This window comes from Nicotiana attenuata, chromosome 7 (assembly GCF_001879085.1).
Source record: "Nicotiana attenuata strain UT chromosome 7, NIATTr2, whole genome shotgun sequence".
Taxonomy (NCBI): Eukaryota; Viridiplantae; Streptophyta; class Magnoliopsida; order Solanales; family Solanaceae; genus Nicotiana; species Nicotiana attenuata.
In genome coordinates, this window is record NC_031995.1 from 91,990,682 (window position 1) to 92,012,006 (window position 21,325).

The 21,325-nt window shown below is 39.0% G+C and overlaps 1 protein-coding gene across 1 annotated transcript; it reads left to right on the forward strand.

The window, feature by feature from the left end:
• On the forward strand, window positions 10,211–15,172 carry LOC109230262 (the record flags this gene model as incomplete). Its single annotated transcript, XM_019395780.1, has 2 exons — window positions 10,211–10,647; window positions 15,118–15,172. Coding segments are annotated over exons 1-2 (492 nt in total), but the record flags the coding sequence as incomplete, so codon positions are not given.

The window sequence follows — 21,325 nt, forward strand, 5'->3', positions numbered from 1 at the left end:
GTACAAAAGGGGGGTGGGGGGGTGAATTGTATATTTTTAAACTTATCGATTTATTAGTTGATTTGTTAAGCAGATAGTCGACTGGATCTAGCAATTCAGCAGTTATAATATCAGAAAGGAAATTGCAGAAACTAAGTGCAGGAGTTAAAGACACCAAATTTTTTATACTGGTTCGGATTCAATGTGAATCCTAGTCCAGTCCCCTTGGGTTGCAAGTGAGTTCTCTTCAGTAAATGTGTTTCTTCGAGTACAGTGGCAATGACTTGATAATACGGATCCTCTAACAGTCGTTTTCCTTTTTGATACAATGCCTCACCAGTGTTATACTCTTTTTTTTCTCTAGCTTGTTACACAGCAGATCTTAGAGCACTACAATATTTGTTTGCAGTAGAATAAAGAGAGGGTTTTTGGTGTGATCAAAGTATATCTGACTAGGGTCTAAGGCTAGGTTTAATTACTTTGATGATGATCGAGGCTTGACAACCCAAGAGATTTGATCCTTGGAAAGAGATTGATTCTTTCCAAGAATAAGGTAGCTAGCCGTTGCTTCTCCTTGATTTCCTTTCTTGCACAGATGTATGTAATAAAGACTTGCTCCTTGATTGTTGGTTCTTTCCAAAAATTAGTCGCGTACCAATCTCTTCAGAATCTTCGATCTTCCGGAATGCTGCCCTTGATTTGTGCCTTAACTTTAGGCTTGCTTGATTCTCTCCATCGCAGCCGGTTGATACTCTTTGCTGATTGATTGGCTTGATAGGAATCTTCCCAGATTTGCGATTCCTTTCCTTAGGCATCCAGATTTGCTGATTGTATTGCTTCGCCTTGATTTATTTGTTTCCTTATTTATCAGGATTGACTCACACAGTCTTGTAGTATCCTTTTGACTCCTTGTAATTGATTTCCTGCATATGTATATTGTTTTCATCATTAAAACTGCATCTAACAAACTCAATTTGAGAACCCCTCCAAAAATAGGCGTATGCCACTATACACACAGTATTCTTTAGTAAAAGGCGAAAGAATAGTTCGCTAGCGTAATTTTAGAAGTAAAAATAAAACCATATTTGTGGAAGTACAATCTAGACACTTCATGTGCTTAGTCCAAATATATACACCTTTATCCCATTCATATAGCTCTCTGTGAAATTCGACCCCGACTCTGTTGGGTATTACTATTTCATCGACCGTTTCATATCCTCGAATAGAGGTGTGACTTGGACGAGATCAGTCTTCTATCATATACACGACCCCACAATTCCGTATTCTCCTTGGCATGACTTGGAGTCAATTTCAGCACACCGGAATTACTTTTTCCAACAAATGTCTTCGAGAAAACGAGGCTCGGGGAATTGATCGCTACAGTTTGCATTGTCCTTGAGATTCGGCGATAGTCTGATTTGGCTCATCCGGTATTACCCCTAACCTTGTTTTCTTCTCTTTTAGTTTCTGATTTTTATTCTAGTTTCGGATTTTGTTTGTCTGTTTGATCAATCACTGTTAATTAGAGTCTCAAAGTAGTATGTTTGTTGATTATTGATCTTCGTTTTATGTTAGTAGTTTATCAGATTGTTATCAACGGAGCGGGTCTTTAGTGTAGTTGAATCATTTACTTAGCTAGTCGTTTATGTTGTTGATATTAATTATTGTCCGATAGTTAGCAACGTTTGTTTAATGTCTGTTTCGTGCAATAGGTTGTAGTTGCAGTCGCTTTATGATCATTTGTATAAATCAGATTGATTTTACTTTAGTTCATTTGAATGCTCAGTTTAGTTATGATCTAAGTCATGCTTGCTTTATTAATTAATGGTTAGTTGAGTTTGATTTGAGCAGTTAGGGTGGTACTGATGGTTTAAAGCCGAAGTTTAAGTAATTTGATCATGATTTAGGGTACAAAGTTGTTTGCTTTTTACAAATATGGTGGTTGAAAGTACCCTTTCCCTCATGTTTCTGTTTAAAGTACTATTCTTTCCCCTTTTGGGTAGTCCATTCCTCTTTTGGACAGTCCTTTGAAAAGTGTTTGGCCCACAAAGTCAATTTTGGACAGATTTTTGGTGAATGCAAAGGCTGTCCAAAAGGTTTTTTCTTTTTTTATTTTCATACTTAAAAGGTGCCATTTTCTCACTTGGACATAATCTTTCACTCTAAATAAAATACGCAACTTTGAGAGTAAAAAATATCAGCCGAACATCCCAATAGTAAGCTAAAATTGATAGCTTTATGAGTGATTCTTAGAGTGTAAAATCGTTAGAAAAATAGACAAGTCCTTGGATCTTGGTTCTGAGTTTCACCTCTCTCAACATCACTGTTTTTACTGAGGTTTCTAGGCTATTTTAACACTGATTTGTTGCTGGATTGTTGTTGTTTCTGCTATTTTTTTGTTGTTGCTGAGTTTTCTGCTCATTCACTGATGTATTTCATTATGCTGCAAACCAGGTAATTCCTAAATCCTTGTATGAAACATTGATTAAGATAAAGAGAAAGTTTTGAACTTATTTAAATGTGGAGCATGCTTTGATCAGATTCTGTTGGGCAAAAAATGAAATTTTTAGATATTATGATTGTATATCAAGCTCGATAATGTGTATATATATATTTCGTCGTAGTCTCTGTATACTAATTTATTAGTTTATGATTATTAGCCTATATTGATTTGAGTGTAGCTTGGATAAATGCTTAAATAAATGTGGTTGAAGTATATTTAGGTCCCTAATTAATATGTTATTACTCATTAGTGCCCAGATTCCATAAGCATGTTGTTAGGCGTTTTATTTCATCTTTTCTAAGTTACATATTCATATTATTGTTCATAGAAGTTTGTTCAGACATGATGTTAGCTGTTCACTAATTACTGTTTGTTTTAAACTTCGTTTGACCATTTTGGCATTTGTTAATTACATAAGCAAATAAAGAAAGTAGTAGATTTGAAGTAGAAAATTAATAAATAGATCGCTAAAGCTGACCAATAAAATGTGGGCCATAATAAAATAAATTCAGCTGCCCAATGACCATTTAATATCAAATAGGTGACAAGTCTAGGCTCAAAAAAATGAAAGATGGGCCGGCCATCAGCTCAATTGTAAATAGCTGACCCATTTCCTTTTAAATTGGCCAATACCAATAAGAGTTGGCCTATTTTTATTTTATAACAAAGCCGCCCACTCTTTAATATAACAAGTTGGACCTAAAAGTGTAACGACCTGGCCGGTCGTTTTAAGAATTAACGCCCTGATCCCCTATTAACTGCATTCCCCGTATTTGTTTCTGCTATTGTGAATTGCCGGGAAGATTTATTTGGAAATTCGGAGAGCTTTGGGACACTTAGTGCCTAAATGAGAGTCCGATTTTGGTACTTTGAGTGGTGATTTGAGGGACCATTAGAGGTCCGATTTTGGTACTTTTTGTATGACTAAACTCGTGAGAGTATGAGAATTCTAAAAATGTAAATTTTATCCAATTCTGAGACGTGAGCCCGGAGGGCATTTTGGTCATTTTACCTAATTTCGCGTATTAGCTTAGAATTTATTCTTAGAATCAGTTACTTGATGTGTTATTTACATTATGCAATTGAAATGAATAGATTTGGGCCATTTGGAGTCGAGTACTCGTGGCAGGAACATGGTTTTGGGTTGATTTTGAGCCGGTTCGAGGTAAGTGGCTTGTCTAACCTTGTGTGGGGGAAACTCCCCTTAGGATTTGGTATTATTGATGTTTGAAATGCCTTGTACGTTAGGTGACGAGTGCGTACTTGTGCTAATTGTTGAAAAATCCGGTTTTCATTAAGTACTTAGAATTGTGTCTCTTTTCCTGTTTATACTACTCGCAATTTAAGCATGTCGTTAGCTTAGGGAAGAATGTTTAATTGCCTTAATTGCTTTACTTTCTCAAACTGCCTTATTTGGATTATGTGCAGTATGCTAGGTTAAAAATACCCGTTTTACCTTGGTGTGGAATTTGAATTGAATTATGTATTCTTCGTGTTGTTGCTCTATGTTTACTTTGGGACTACGGGACGATATCCCGGCAGATCCCCCTGTATGTTTACTTTGGGACTACGGATTTGTATTTCGGGAGACCCTGCACTTTTACATTGGAACTATGGGATTTCACCCGGTAGATTTCCCCAGTACTGAGTATTTATATTTGGGACTACGGATCGGGATTCCGGTAGATCCCCGCACACTATGAGTTGGACTACGGGACGGTATCCCGGGAGATCCACTGGATATTTATATTTGGGACTACAGGACGGTATCCTGGGAGATCCCCGGTTGTTACCTCTGTGTGAGCTGTATTCCTTTCCGTGATTGTTTGTCTCTGTTATAACTGTTGTTGTTCTGTCTATCCTGTGTTACTTCTTACTGTTGCACTTAACTATACTGCTTTATTTTACACTGTTATATCTTGTATTTCCTTTAGCCTCAGTAGGGCCCTGACCTTCCTCGTCACTACCCGACCGAGGTTAGGCTTGGCACTTACTAAGTACCGCTGTGGTGTACTCATGCCCTTCCTGCGCATGTTCTTCATGTGCAGATCCAGGTTCTTCCACTTAGACTTATCACGCTTGAGGCGAGGCGTTTTGTAGAGACTCCGAGGTATATCTGCCAAGTCCGCAGACCGAAGAGTCCCTTTCTATTTTCAGTACTAGTATAGCCCTTTCTGTATTTTTCCTTGTTGGTAGACATTCTGGAGTTAGAGCTTATTATGTAATCTTTTAGCTTGTGATTCATGGGATTCCGGGTTTTGGGAATTGTTCAATTGTTGAGATCTTGTGTTGGTACATGCCGAGCGGCATCTTAAACACTTCTATAGTTGTTTATCTTCAGTTCTTATTTGTTTGTTTTTTTCGCATTTAGTTCCATTTTCCGCAAATTGTTAGGCTTACCTAGTCGTAGAGACTAGGTGCCGTCACAATAGTTCACGGAGGACGAACTTGGGTCGTGACAAAAAGTGTTTAAATATTTTGTATATTTAACTAGAAAATATAATTATTTTGGTTGATTGGCCAAATGTATAACTTGCCCAAAAGCTAATAAATCTCAGCTTATTGGGCCACAAACTCGGCCTAATTATGAGGCCTAATAAGAAGAAAAACTACAGGCTATGTCCATTTATAAGTAGCTTATTACAAAAATTGGCTAATTCATAAAATATTACGAATTTAGCCAAATATTACCAATATTAGCCAATTAGCTATTTGTAATAAAAAGGTCAAATTTTTGCTTTCTTTTGAGTGAGTATTATTAGAATAGATTGGGTACATCTCAAGGAGCTTGAATCTCAATTTTGGGAAGATTTGGTAGAGTTTTGAGGTGGGTTGAATTGAAAAGTTGAAGTAGAAGATAAACATGAAAAAAGTATATGTGTATCACAATGTGTATCATTTGTGTATCGCATATGTATCATAATTACATCAAATATATATCACATGTATACCAGTGTGTGAGATACATGTGTCGCAGAAGAATTTTTCGAACTCGATTTTAACTACGAATTTTGATACCAAATCAGTCCAAATCACTTTCAATCTTTCTAAAATTATGTATATTGACTCATCTATATGTTTTCAATAAATTTCAACCATACCCATTGAATAAGGTCCTTTTTTGCTTAGATTTTTGGAATATATATATAAATTTTATTTTTGTATCTCATCACCTTATTTGCTACTTGTAATGACCCGACCGGTCGTTTTGAGTATTTGCATTTCGCTCGGTTGTTTGAGGGCATAAGTAGCTCCGTATGATGTATTATGACTTATTTGAATCATCGATTTTAGTTTTCAGATTATTCGGAATCGATTTGAAAGAATGATTCTCAGCTTGAAGCTTTAAATTTGAAAAGTTTGACCAAGTTTGACTTTTTTGAATTCGACCTCGAATTGGATTTTTGATACTTCTGTTAGCTCCATTGGGTGATTTTTGACTTAGGAGCTCATCCGGATCGTGATTTGGAGGTCCGTAGTGGAATTTGGCTTGAAATGACGAAAGTTGGAATTTTGAAAAGTTTAACCGGGAGTGGACTTTTTGACATTGGGGTCGGATTTTGATTCCGGAAGTTGGAGCAGGTCCGTAATGTCAAATGTGACTTGTGTACAAAATTTGAGGTCAATCGGACGTGATTTGATAGGTTTCGGCATCGGTTGTGGAAGTTGAAGTTTCAAAGTTCAATAATTTTGAATTGAGGTGTGATTCATCGTTTCGATGATGTTATGTGTGTTTTGAGGCCTCGAGTAGGTCTGTGTTATGCTATGTGACTTGTTGGTATGTTTGGACCGGGTCCCGAGGGAACCGGTCGTGTTTCCGATTGATTTCGGATCATTTTCTTCAATGTCGCTATTGCTGGTTTTGGTGTGACCGCACCTGCGGTTGGTATGCATAGGTGCGGTGGTCGCAGAAGTGACGAAGTGGTCGCAGGAGCGAAAATAGTGCTGGGTGAGGAAGACCGTAGAAGCGGAGATTTGGGCGCATATGCGGATGCGTAGGTGCGAAGAGAAGGAGCGCAGGAGCGAGGTTTTTTGCAGGTGCTAATAGTGGCTCGCACCTGCGATGTCGTAGAAGCGGGTATGTTGTCCTTAGGTGCAGAAATTGCTGACCAGAAGCTATAAAATCGAGGTTTTGGTTATTTCTTCATATTTTTGACATGTGGGACTCGGATTGAGGCGATATTTGGAGCAATCTTCATCACAAGGATTGCAGTAAGTGTTCTACACTTAGTTTTAATATATTTCATGAATCTAACTTCATTTTTGGCAATTGGTTGATGAATTGAAAGAGGAAATTGGGATTTTGGCCTAAAGTTTCATAATATTAATTTTTGAGTTTTGAACACGGATTTGGAGTCAGATTTGAGTGAAACTAATATGGTTGAATTCGTAATTGAATGGGTTGTCGGATTTTGTGAGTTTTGTCGAGTTTCGAAGGGTGGGCCCGGGTGTGATTTTTTGCCGGATTTGGGATTTGATGTAGAATTCGATCTTTATCAATTGTAATTTCTTCCTTGGGTGTTATCTGATGTATTTGAGTTGCTTTTGGCTAGTTTTGAGCCGTTCGGAGGTCACTACGCGCGTGATCGCATTCTTGGAGCATCGCTTGGCTTGCTTAGTGTCGGAATTGGCTTGCTTAAGATAAGTAACTCTTCTAAACTTGGTGTTGAGGGTATGAAGCCTCAAATTATATTTTATGTGAATGGTGGTGAGGTGACGCACATGCTAGGTGACGGGCATGTAGGCGTGCACCCTGTGAGTTGTGACTCTGTTGTTTCCAGGGCACTGTTTAGTGGCTCACTTTGTTGATATTTGTGTTTTTCACCATGTGATAAAGTAATTGACCTGTACATCATGCTAGATATCATGCTTAGGCTTTATGCTTATATTGTTGGGACCCCTAGCGGTCATTTCTTGCTGTCATCTCATTGATTTCACTAATATTTCGTACTCAGTCACATTCATGCATTCATATCATATTCCAGTCTTAGTTGTTGCTTATTGATACATCATATCATTATTTCGAGTCAGTTTTCATGAATTGTGAGCCCGCGCTGGAGAGATTGATGGCTGTGTGAGGCCGAGAGCCTGATTATGAGTGACAGTTATGGGATCGGGCTGCACGCCGCATCATGTTTTATTGATTTACTCCATGGTTAGCTTGTTATAGCGCTTGAGCTGAAGGAGCCCCTCCGGAGTCTACACACCCCCAGTGAGCGAGGATGATATTATTGGGGGATGGATTTCCCTAGACATGGATTTGTCCGAACTATTTGATATCTGGAGATGGATTTCTCCACAGGGTTGGATTGCCCTTTTTCCTCGGTACTGGGTGACTTCTAGTCTGTGTTGTATATGTTCCGGGATGGATTTCCCCGGGCCACCTGGCCATATACAGTACCGAGTGGTTGAAAATTTATATATTATTGAGGGATAGGTTTCCCATACATGGATTTCTCCGAAGTACTTTCTACCTGGAGATAGATTTCTCCACAGGGTTAGATTGCCCCTTTTCCTCGGTACTGTGTGACTTATAGTCAGTGTTGTATATGTTCCGAGATGGATTTTCCTGGGCCGTATGGGCCATATACAGTACCGAGTGGTTGAGTATGATGAGTGGAAAGTGTGATACAGTGAGGTTGAGTAATCTGAAAGTGTCAGTACATGATTCATCTATTAGATACATGGCATTGGCAAGCATATATGACATACATGTATAGGGACGCATTTTCCTCATGCTGTACGGTACCACATCATTCGTGACTTTTTATACACATTGATATGTGGGCATAGAGTGGTATTTCACACTTGATATTTGGAAGGAAATGAAATATATTTTTTTAATTTATTATGGAAAGGATTTTTCAGGAAAACTACAGCATTCAAACTATCTCATAATTTTTCGATGATTTCGATAAAGGATTTGGGTTTTCACTGATATTCTTGAAAAGCGGAACTGTTTTCGGAAAATTATGCAAAAACTGAACATTTTTATCTCTGAGATTATTTCCTTGTTTATATGCTCTACGTTGTATGAACTGTTGTTGGTTATTTGTGTTGGACCCGATCTATGTTCCAGCTCGTCACTGCTTTCAACCTGAGGTTAGGTTTGTTACTTTTTGAATACATGGGGTCGGTTGTACTCATACTGCACTTCGTGCACATTGCGTGCAGATCCCGAATGCCGATGTTGCTACGCTCGATGGTTGATGGATTTGAAGGCATACCTGCGTCCCTGTTGTAGCTGCCTCTTGTTCATGGTAGCCTTAGAATTATAAAACTCTGTTTATGTACTTTTCAAATAGAAGATGTATTTTCTTCATATCAGCTTTGTAAATTCTATTCTTAGAAGCTCATAATTTGTACTGCCAGTCCTTGGGAAATGTAATAGATCCAGATAATTTATTTTGTTTAATTGACCTATTAGCAACATTGAAATTAGATAGTTATTAGTTGGCTTACCTAGCGGGTTGGGGTTAGGAGCTATCACGACTAGTTGATTTTGGGTTGTGACACTACCTCATCCATAAAATTTCCATTCTTGTCTTCCATTTAACGTTGTTAATCACACTTAAAAATATGGAAGGAGATCTTTGAGTGTAATCATCGGAGAGAAGGAACCTTTAGTTATTTGGGTTTTTAATTTTTATATATGTTTAGCTAATTTTGATAAGTTTACGATTAATGACTAGAGGTTGGTAAGCATGGACTTAATTGGGGTATTTATGTAAGATTCCCCAATAAGAATGTTCCGGGCCATTGTTTAACTTTTGTCCTTGTTTAGAAATTTGCGCAAAAATAGCTCGGTGCATACCATTCACTCCGTTAAGATATGAATTCGGATATATAATCTTTAAATATATTGACATAAAAATTATGTATTTAGAAACTCGTATAAGGTACTTTCAGAAAAAATTATTACTAACAAATTAAAATAATTAAATAGTATTTAAAAAATATTAAGTCTCCAATTATAAATTATGTCACCTTAAACGGAAAGAAGGGGAGTAATGTTTTTTTGATAAAGAAGTTTTCATGTAACCTAGATATCAGCAAGTTGGAAATGATATTTTTTTTACCAAGATTTAGAGAATTAAAAAGATTGGATTCTTGTGTAATTTTCATTCTCCTCAGCAACAATTAGTGACACTGAATCAAGGTTGTCACGTTAAAATACCGTGCCTAAATAAGTTACTCCTTCCTTCGGGAAATTCCGATAAAATTGGAATGATACACACAAGATTAACATCGCTTTTGTGCAAAAATAAAACGCACAAACCTAGAAATGGTTCAAATTTTAAAAAAAAAAACATAAAAAATATAAATGCTCCTATCCAGATTAGTAGATTATTACACCAGTAATCTCCTCTTTACTAATGGATGATATAAGTGAAAGAAGGCTCCAACCAAAAAAAAAAAAAAAAAAAAATACGACAACGAGAGAAGGTTAATTTTTCTTTCTACTTTTCAGAAAATATTTAAAAAGGCAAATTTGAAGGGCACAATAAAAAGAATATTCTGTCATATTCCATTACTATAATAATGAAAGTCCATCCACTGGTCTTCTAAAGCATGTAAAAGTATACTTTGACTTATCTACATGAACCAAATAAAAGTAAGTAAGCGCTAATAGTTTCTTTTCATGCATATATATATGTAGCACATGAACCATTAGAGTCTCAAACAAAGCAATACTGAACAAAAAGAACGATTTCAAAGGATCAAAATATGATTAATTTCAAGACCAAATTTCTTTTTTTCTCATTCATGTTTCTACTAAACCTCGCTCTTGTGAGAAGTCGTACTTTTGTTACTCCAAGATTTCAAGTTCACATTATCGATGCCCTCCCTCCTAATTCTAAATTGATTCTTCATTGTCAATCTAAAGACGACGATCTAGGATACAAAGTTCTCTATCCAAACGAGGAGTTCAGTTTTAGCTTTAATGAGAAACTTTTCGGAGGTACTCTTTACTTTTGTCATTTCTGGTGGAATGGTAAAAATATACCATTTGATGTATTCAATAGCAAAATAGCTGGACAATGTGGAGTAATTGATCCTGACACTCTCGAATGCTACTGGAAGGTGCAAGCAGATGGCTTCTACTTTGGTGCCCGAAGAAATCCCCCACCTAATTATGAGAAGAAACATGATTGGAATAGCTAGTTCGATTTAAAAAGTTTTGAGATAGAGAGATATATGACCTTGTATTTTATCTTTCCTATCAATTTATTTTTTAAAAAAAGGCACGGAAAGAATGCAAGGGATTGTGATAAAATATAATTTCTATATTTCGGTTTTATTACATTATCATTCTCACTTCTGGCTCTGCAAATAACAAGAAATAAAATTAGAAAAAATATCGCAAGTGAAAAATTTAACTCAAGCCCGCGAGAGCAGGTCATATCAAGCCTGCAATATTTTTCAAGATTGATTTATATCAATCTTGTGTTGTATTTTGGAGGTAAGGTTTGCTCCCCCTCGTATAACCACCTTTATGAAATACAACTCCTAGGCAATGCAAAATTTATAACCAAAAAAAGTCTTACTTTTTATAGAAAAGTTACTAATAAATTTTTTGTCACTATAAAATCATCAGTTAACAATTTCTTCAAAATACCTTACACTATTAAGAGTATTGAGAAATCTTATACATATTTTTTTTTCTTTGTACTTTCTGTGTGGTGCTTTATTCACACCCGACATAATTGACACTCAAATTTGCAATTTTTCCTTGGGGACATTAATTGATGGAAAACCTATTTTTATTTCAAAGTGAACCTCGGCTCATCGAATGTGGCATCACTGAGAAATGGGTATTATTTATTTATTTATTTGTTCATTCATTAGGTTATGCTGGTAATTAGCCCGTGATTTCTTGGTAGAAAAAAATAATAATCCTTACTTCCTCCGTCTCAAACTATTTGTCGTAATTTTAATAATACTTGTCTCAAATTATTTGTCATTCTAAAAGTTTAAGACAATTTTTTTACCCTTAGTAATAATTGTTCTTGAAGATGGAGATATTACATAAATAAAGTAATACTCAATGAAGAGAGATAATATCTTAGGACATAAATAAGGGTAAGATAGTCCAAAACCATTCTAATTAATATTTTTTAAGAGATGTATGAAAGAGAAACACGATAAATAATTTGAGACAAAGAAAGTAACTCTTTTCTCTAGCTTCGAAAGGTGCATATTACTCTTGTTATTATTGTTGTTGATTTGTTGTTGTTGTTGTTGTTGTGTTATTATAATCGCTACAGATTCTCTTATTCATGGAATAAGGTTGCGTTAACACCCAATCAGCTAGAATCATCTTAATAGCAGAAATAACAACAACAACAACAACAACAACAACAACAACAATTACAACAATAATAAAAATCCTCAGTGAAATCTCACAAGTGGGGTCTGGAAGGGTAGTGTATACGCATACCTTACCCCTACCTTATTAAGGTACAGAGACTTTTTCGGTAGACCCTCAACTCAAGAACAGAAAAGGGAGCGATAAAAAATAATATCATCAACAAAGTAATATGACAATGGAAGCAAGTGACACATTATGTAGTATCAAATATCTAGGAATACGAAAATTCAATAATAATACCCATATTGTCGGTAAGAATGACACCTCGTTTAATAATAAGGAACTGAAAATAGTAAGATATAAGACTAGTACTAATACTGCGAGTGAGACTAGGAGAAATTCTCGACTACCTGTCAACCCACAACCCTAATTTTCGATCTTGACACCTTCCTATCGAGGGCCATGTGCTCGGTAAGCTGAAGTAGTGTCATGTCTTGCCTAATCACCTCTCATTAGTACTTCTTAGACCTCCCTCTAGCTCTCCTCTGGCCCGCCATGGTCAACCTCTCACACCTCCTAACCAGTGCATTGGTGGCTCTTCTCGTACATGCTCAAACCATCTCAGCCTTGATTCTCGCAACTTGCCTTCCATAAGAGCCACACTCACCTTATCCCTAACAACTTCATTCCTAATCTTATCTTTTCTGGCAACATTCTCATTTTCTATAATGACCCGACTGGCCGTTTTGAGAATTACCATTCCGTTTGGTGGTTTAAGGTCTCGAGCAGTTTCATATTATGTGATATGACGTGCGCGCATGGTTGAGTTTGAATTTCGGATGATTCAGGATTGATTTGGAAAAATGATTCTTGATTTAGAAGCTTAAGCGGTAAGAGTTGACCGGAGTTTGACTTTTATGTAGACGACTCCGAAATAGCATTTTGATGGTTCCAATAGCTCCGTATAGTGATTTTGGTCTTATGAGCGTGTCCGGATATTAATTTGGAGGTCTGTAGGTCGTTTTGGCATGAATTGGCGAACGTTGGAAATTGGAAGATTTTGGAAAGTTTGACCGGGAGTGAACTTTATTGATGTCGGGGTCAGATCCCGATTTAGAAAATTGGAATAGGTTCGTACTGTCATTTATGACTTGTGTGCAAATTTGATGTCAATCAGAGTTGGTTTGGTGTGAATCGACATTAGTTTTGGAATTCGGAAGTTCATAAGTTTCTTAGAATTGAATCGATGCACAATTCATGATTTTAGTATTGTTAGAGGCAATTCAAGGATGCGATCAAGTTCTTATCATATTTTGCGACTTGTTCGTATACTTGTTTGGGGTCTTATGGGGCTCGGGTGAGTTTCGGAAGGGTTTGGATTGTGCCGCGCTTTTATTTGATGTTTCAGCATCGATTTTTTGGCATAAAGGTTAAAAAATTGTTCAAACGACCTTTAATTTGTGATTCGATTGAACTATCAGAGCCGTATCGTAATTACAGAACCATAGCAACAAGAATCGTCGCTTTCAAGATCGATGAGAGAGTTATGCCCATTTTCGTATCGGAAAAGATTGATGTTTTTCTGGGGTTTAAGGGAACAAAGACAAATTGTAGGTGTGAAATGCGATCTATAAGTCTCAGGTGTCAAATATAATTTACAAATCACAGGTGTCAAATGCGACTTGCCTGGAGAGGTTTCTAAAAACGGGAGTTTCACCATTTTTATCATATTTTGAGTTGTAGACTTCGGATTTAGGTAATTTTTGAGGGGTTCTTCACGTGGTTGTTTGGGGTAAGTGATCTTTACCCGAATTTTATTTTATTTTATGATTTTATCTTTATTTGATCATTAAATTAGTGAATTGAATGGAAGAACTGGGAAATTTTGTAAAATCTTTCAAAAATATAAAATGAGGATTTGTAGGACGATTCGATATCGGAATTTTGTAATTTTGGTATGGTTGGACTTGTATCGGAATGAGTGCTCGGATTTTATAAATTTTATCGGGTTTTGAGGTGCGGACCCGTGGTTGACTTTTTAATTTTAATTAAAGACCAAAGCATTATTATCCGAAATTGTTACCTATAAGTTTTATATATGATTTGAATTTATTTTGGCTAGATTTGAACTGTCCAGAGTTTGTTTCACTCGAGAAGGTCATTTTAGAGTATCGGTCTAGCTTATTTGAGGTAAGTATCTTGCCTAACTTTGTTTGGAGGAACTACTCCTTAGGATTTAAGTCATTTGTGCTAATTGTGTCATGTGAAGGCCATGTACGTGAGGTGACGAGTACGTACTTGGGCTTATTTGTGGAAATTTGACCGTTTAGGGCTCTTAGGCTTTATGTTCATTAGATGTGAAGCTGTTTTAGCATGGTATATCCTCCATTTACTAAATTCACCTTTATATGTCTTATTTGGAATTGATTGATTCATGTTCTACCCTTTTTGCCAATTAAACTCTTATGTGCCTTAATTGAAGTTGTTGCTTCTTTATTGCCTTGTTGTCTTTCCCGTAGTTGCTTAACCTTATTTGAAGTTATTATTATTTCTTCCGTAATTACTTAACCTTAATTGAAGTTATTGTGATTTCTTCCGTAATTGCTTAGTCTTAATTGAAGTTTTGTTATACCTTTCATTGTTTACATTGTCACGATCCAAAATCAACCGTTGTAATGGCGCCTATTGTGGAACTAGGCCAACCTCTACTTACCAACTTATCACAATAAGAATAACTTTAAAAATAAAGACGGAAGTAGTTAACATTAAAGAAACCTATTTGAAAACAGAATAAATCCCAAAATACGATATAATCCAACCCAAAACCGGGGTATCACTAAGCACATAAGCGTCTAAATCAGATTACAGTCCAATACAGTGTCTAGAGAAGTAAACTGAAAATACAATTAATGATGAAGAAGGGGAGTCAAGGCCTGCAAACGTCGTGCAGCTGCCTTGATAGTCTTTGAACTCTGAAGCCTCAATGAGCAACCGCCGCCGTGACAAGAAACGCCTGGATCTGCACACGAGGTGCAGGGAGTAACGTGAGCACATCCAACTCAGTAAGTAACAAGCCCAAACTTTAGACTGAAAGGTAATGACGAACTCAACCAGTACAGATAAGATAGAAATAACTGTGCAGAAACGTAGGCATGCTTTCAAATTAAATAGGCAGTTCAAAACAGTGAAGTAGAGCAGATACGAACAATGTAAATACTATAATCTCTGCTATCTCCACATGCCAATTCACATGCGATATGTGATGCACCATGCTATCAGCATCATGTGCTCACACTCTGAAATGCTCAACCACTCGGCACTGTATATGGCCCATACGGCCCACGGAAGGTCCATCCCGGAATATATACATCACTGACCATCAGTCACCCAGTACCGAGGAAGGCTAATTCAGCTCTATGGAGAAGATCCATCTCCAAGTATCAAGTACTTCAAACACGATCCATGTCTAGGGAAGATCCTTCCCTCAATAATATCAAACGCGCTCACTAGGGTGTTTACAGACTCCGGAGGGGCTCCTACAGGCCAAGCGCTATCACAAATTACTATAACTGCTATAGCATGCAACCCGATCCCATAACTGTCACTCATAATCAGGCTCTCGGCCACACTCTGTCATTAATTTCTCCAGTCTCACTCACGGGCTCACAATATCATGAAAACTAGCCCGAAACAATGATATGATGTATCAATAAATAACAACTGAGACTGAGATATGATATGAAATGCATGAACATTACTGAGTATATAATATCAAGGAAACTAGTGAGATGACAGCAAGAAACGACCACTAGGGGTCCCAACAGTACCGTCATAAAGCCTAAACATGATATCTAGCATGATTGGCAGCTCAATTACTTTATCACATGATGAAAATACGGATATCAACAAGATAGAGTCACTATACAGTGCCATGGAATCAACCAGGTCATAATTCTCACGGTGCACGCTCGCACGCCCGTCACTTGGCATGTGCGTCACCTCAATACCAATCACATAGTACATAATTCGGGGTTTCGAACCCTCAGAACCAAGTTTGAAAGCGTTACTTAACTCAAACCGAGCAAATCTCTACTTCGAAATGTCTTTGCCTCTCAAATTGGTTTCCAAACGTCCCGAATCTAGCCACAAGTAGTATAACACAATCAATATAGGCTAAAGGGATCAATTCCACAAGAAAAGTACTAATCATAGCCAAAAATCCGAAATCGGCTCAAACCCGGCCCCCGAACCCACATCTCGAAATCTAACAAAAGTCAGAAAACCCGAAATTGCATTCACTCACGAGTATAACTATACAAAATTTATCATAATCCGACATCAAATGGCCATTCAAATCCCCAAAACTCACTTTCCAAATCCCCAGCATCAAACCCCCAAATCTCACCTCAACACCACACAATCTAGGTTGGAAAAACAATGGGGAAACAAGATTTATGATCAGAAACGAGTACAAGATGCTTACCTCAATAATTCCCTCGAAAATCCTCTCCAAAATCGCCTATCCAAAATGTTGAAATAAGACTAAAATCGAGAATCCTTGTGTTTTAAACATTCTGCCCAGGCTTTTCGCACCTGCGACCATCTATCCGCTTGTGCGGTAAAATTTCTGCTTCTGCAGAAGTCACTTATCCAGTTGTCTCTGCTTCTGCGATCACTGGACCGCATCTACGCACAACGCAGGTGCGGGAAGTCCATCGCACCTGCGGACCAAACTCGCTTCTACGCCTCACTGCCCGCTTCTGCGACCATAGTAAGTACGGGAAAGTCTTCGCACCTGCGAGCTCTGCCCAACTCTTCCTTTGTCACTTCTGTGATTCATGCCACACTTTTGCGGGCTCGCACCTGCGGTGCCCACTCCACAGGTGCGATTACACCAGTAGCAACAACAATTTAGCTGCTTCACCAACTCAAAAATCAAGTCTGTTAACCACCCAAAATAACCCCGAGGCCCCCGGGGCCTCAACCAAAGTCCTAAATCCCGATACGAACTTAGCGAATCCTCAAATCACCTGAAACAACATCAAAAACACATTACACACGAATTCAAGCCTAATGAACTTCGAAATTTCCAAATTCTACAACGACGTCAAAGCCTATCAAATCATGTCCGATTGACCTTAAATTTTGCATACAAGTCATAAGCGACACCACAAACCTACTCCAACTTACGAAAATCTAGTCCGACCCCGATATCAAAAATTCCACTCCCGGTCAAACTTTCTAAAATTCCAACTTTCGGCATTTCAAGTCTAATCCTACGGCGGACCTCCAAATCACAATCTGGACGCACTCCTAAGTCCAATATTACCTAAAGGAGCTAACAGAACCATCAAAATTCAAATTCGAGGTCGTTTGTATATAAGTCAACATCCGGTCAACTTTTCCAACTTAAGCTTTAAAACAAGTGACTAAGTGTCTCAATTCATTCTGAAATCACTCCGGACCTGAACCAACTAACCCGGTAAGTCATAATACAGCTCTAGAACAAAAAAGAAGCAGAAATTTGGGGAACGAGGCTACAACTCTCGAAATGACCAGCCGGGTCGTTACATCCTCCGCCTCTTATACAAACATTCGTCGTCCAACGGGTCTAGAAACATACCTGGAGCCATAAATAGGTGTGGATATCTACTCCACATCTCCCGCTCAGTCTCCCAAGTAGCCTCATCCACGGGTTGACCTCTCCATTTCACTTTCACAGAAGCTATATCCTTTGACCTCAACTTTTGAACCTACTGCTCCAAAATGGCCACCGGCTCCACATCATAAGTCAAATCATCATCCAATTGAACCGTGCTAAAATCCAAAACATGAGACGGATCGCCGATATACTTCCGGAGCATAGAAACACGAAATACTGGATGCACACTCAACAAGCTAGGTAGCAAGGCAAACTTGTAAGCCACCTCCCCATTCCTCTGAAGTACCTCAAAAGGCCCAATGAACCGAGGGCTCAACTTGCCCTCCTTCCTGAACCTCATAACACCCTTCATGGGTGAAACCTTCAGCAAAACCTTCTCCCCAACCATGTAAGACACATCACGAACCTTCCTGTCGGCATAACTCTTTTGACTTGATTGCGCTGTACGAAGCCGCTCCAAAATCAATTTAACCTTGTCCAAAGCATCCTCAACCAAGTCAGTACCCAATAGTCTAGCCTCGCCCGGCTTAGACCAACCCACCAGAGATCTACACCGCTTCCCATATAAAGCCTCATACAGAGACATCTGAATAATCAACTAATAACTGTTATTGTAAGCAAACTCCGTGACCAGCAGAAACCGGTCCCATAAACCCCCAAAATCAATGACACAGGCGCGTAGCATGTCCTCCATTATGTGAATAGTGCGCTCAGACTGCCCGTCCGTCTGAGGGTGAGATACTATGCTCAACTTAACCTGAGTGCCCAACTCTCGCTGCATGGCTCTCCAAAACTATGATGTAAACCGCGTGCCTCTATCTGAAATGATGGAAACAAGCACACCGTGCAGGCAAACAATCTCTCTTATGTAAATCTTAGCCAACCGATCCGAAGAATAGGTAGTACTCATAGGAATGAAGTGCGTAGACTTGGTCAACCGATCCACAATCACCCAAATAGCATCAAACTTCCTCGAAGTCCACGGGAGTAGAACTATGAAATCCATGGTGATCCGCTCCCACGCCCACTCTGGAATCTCTATCTTCTGAAGCAATCCACCGGTCTCAGATGCTCATATTTTACTTCTTGACAGTTGAGGCACCGGGCTACAAACCCAACTATATCCTTCTTCATTCTCCTCCAACAATAGTGTTGCCTCAGGTCCTAGTACATCTTTGCGACACCTGGATGGATGGAATACCGCAAGTTGTGGGCTTCCTCAAGAATCAACTCCCGTAGCCCATCTACATTGGGCACACATATCCGGTCTTTCATCCTCAACACCCCATCATCTCCAATAGTCACATCTATGGTATCATCGTGCTGAACCTTGTCCTTGAGGACAAGCAAATGAGGATCATCATACTGGTGCTCTCTGATGCGATCAAATAAGGGAGACCGAGAAACCACACAAGCTTGAACCTGACTGGGCTCCAAAACATCCAATCTCACAAACTGGTTGGCCAAGGCATGAACATCAACTGCAAGAGGTCTTTCCCCAATAGGAATGAATGCAAGGCTGCCAATACTCACTGCCTTCCTACTTAAGGCATCGACCACCACATTGGCCTTTCCCGTATGATACAGAATAGTAATATCATAGTCCTTCAGCAGCTCCAACCATCTCCGCTGCCTCAAATTGAGATCCTTCTGTTTGAACAAGTGCTAGAGGGTACGATGATCAGTAAATACCTCACAAGACACACCATAGAGATAGTTCCTCCAAATCTTTAACGCATGAACAATGGCAGCCAACTCCAAATCATGAACAGGGTAGTTCTTCTCGTGGGGCTTCAACTGGCGCGAAGCATAAGTAATAAATCTACCCTCTTGCATCAAAACACATCCAATACCAATCCGAGAAGCATCATAATATATTGTATAAGAACCAAAAGCTGATGGTAGAATTATAACTGGAGTTGTGGTCAAAGGCAGACTTGAGCTTCTGAAAGCTCGTCTTACACTCATTCGACCATCTAAAAGGAGCTCTCTTTTGGGTCAGTTTGGTCAAGGGCAATGAAATAGATGAGAAACCCTGCACGAACCGACAGTAATAGCCAGCCAAACCAAGAAAGCTCCGAATATCTGTAGCTGAGGACGGTTTGGGCCAACTCTGAAGCGCCTCTATATTCTTTGTGTTCACCTGAATACCCTCAGTGGACATCACGTGCCCCAAAAATGCCACTGAACTGAGCCAAAACTCACACATGGAGAACTTAGCATAAATCTTCTCCTCCCTTAACCACTGCAACATAGTCCGCAAATACTGGGCATGCTCTTCCTGGTTACGAGAGTACACTAGGATATCATCAATGAATACAACAACAAACGAGTCGAGATAAGACTGAAATACGCTATTCATCATATGCATGAATGATGATGGGGCATTGTTCAACCAAAATAGACATCATAAAGAACTCATAATGACCATAACGGGTCCTGAAAGCTGTCTTCAGAATATCCGAGTCCCGAATCTTCAAGTGGTGATACCCGGACTTCAAATCAATCTTGGAGAACACCCTCGCTCCCTGAAGTTGGCCAAATAGATCGTCAATATGCGGAAAATGATACTTGTTCTTGATGGTGACTTTGTTCAACTGCCTATAATCAATGCATATCCTCATAGAGTCATCCTTTTTCTTCACAAATAGAACCAGCGCACCCAAGGTGACACACTAGTCCTAATAAACCCCTTCTCAAGGAGTTCCTGAAGCTGCTCTTATAACTCATTCAACTCAGCCGGTGCCATACGGTACGGAGGAATAGAAATGGGCTGAGTTCCCATCACCAAGTCATTACCAAAGTCAATATCTCTATCAGGCGGCATACCCGGCAAGTTTGCAGGAAACACATCCGGAAACTCTTGCACCATTGGAACAAAATCAATGGTAGGGGTCTCAGCACTAACATCCCTCACAAAATCCAAAAAAGATAAACAACCCTTCCCAACCATCCGTTGGGCCTTCAAGTATGAAATCACTTTATTGGGAGCATAGTCTAAAGAACCTCGCAACTCAATCGGTGGCAACCCCGACATCACCAACGTCATAGTCTTAGCATGATAGTCCAAAATAGCATGACAGAGAGACAACCAATCCATACCCTATGTCACGTCAAAATCTACCATACTAAGCAGCAGAAGATCGACTCTAGTCTCCAATCCCCCAATAGTCATTACACACGACTGATACACATGGTCCACAATAATAGTATCTCCCACCTGTGTAGGATGAAACTAAAGACTTACAGGGCATATGAAAATAATGAGCAAAATACGATGATACATAGGAATAGGTGGAACCAGGGTCAAATAATACAGAAGCATCTCACTGACATACTGGATAATACATGTGATCATTGTGTCTAAAGCAATATCATCTGGTCGGGCAGGGAGTGCATAGAAACGGGCCTGGCCGCCACTTGATTGGCCTTCCCCTCTAGGGCGACCCCTAGCTAACTAAGCTCCACCCCAAGCTGGCTGGGCGGGTGGTGAAGTAACTGGTGCTAAAGTCAAAGGCTGACCCCTCTGCTGAGATGAACCTCCTGAAAGGCGGGGAGAATGCCTCTTGATATGACCTAAATCTTCGCACTCAAAACAACCTCTCCCTATAAATGTCGGTGGGTGCTGAAGGGAGACATGAGCACCGGTATAACCACTAGAAGGACCCGACATAGATGAACCTTGAGTTGATGGTGCATGAGACGAACTCTGAGCTAGAAAGGCATGGAGAGATGAGTGACCCTATTGAGAACTGTGAGAACCATGGCCAGATAATGCACCATAGTGAACTGGACGAGTCGTCTGAGCGTGCCTATAAGAACGACCCCTGTCGTGGTGAAACTAACCTCCAGAAGGAACACCACCAAA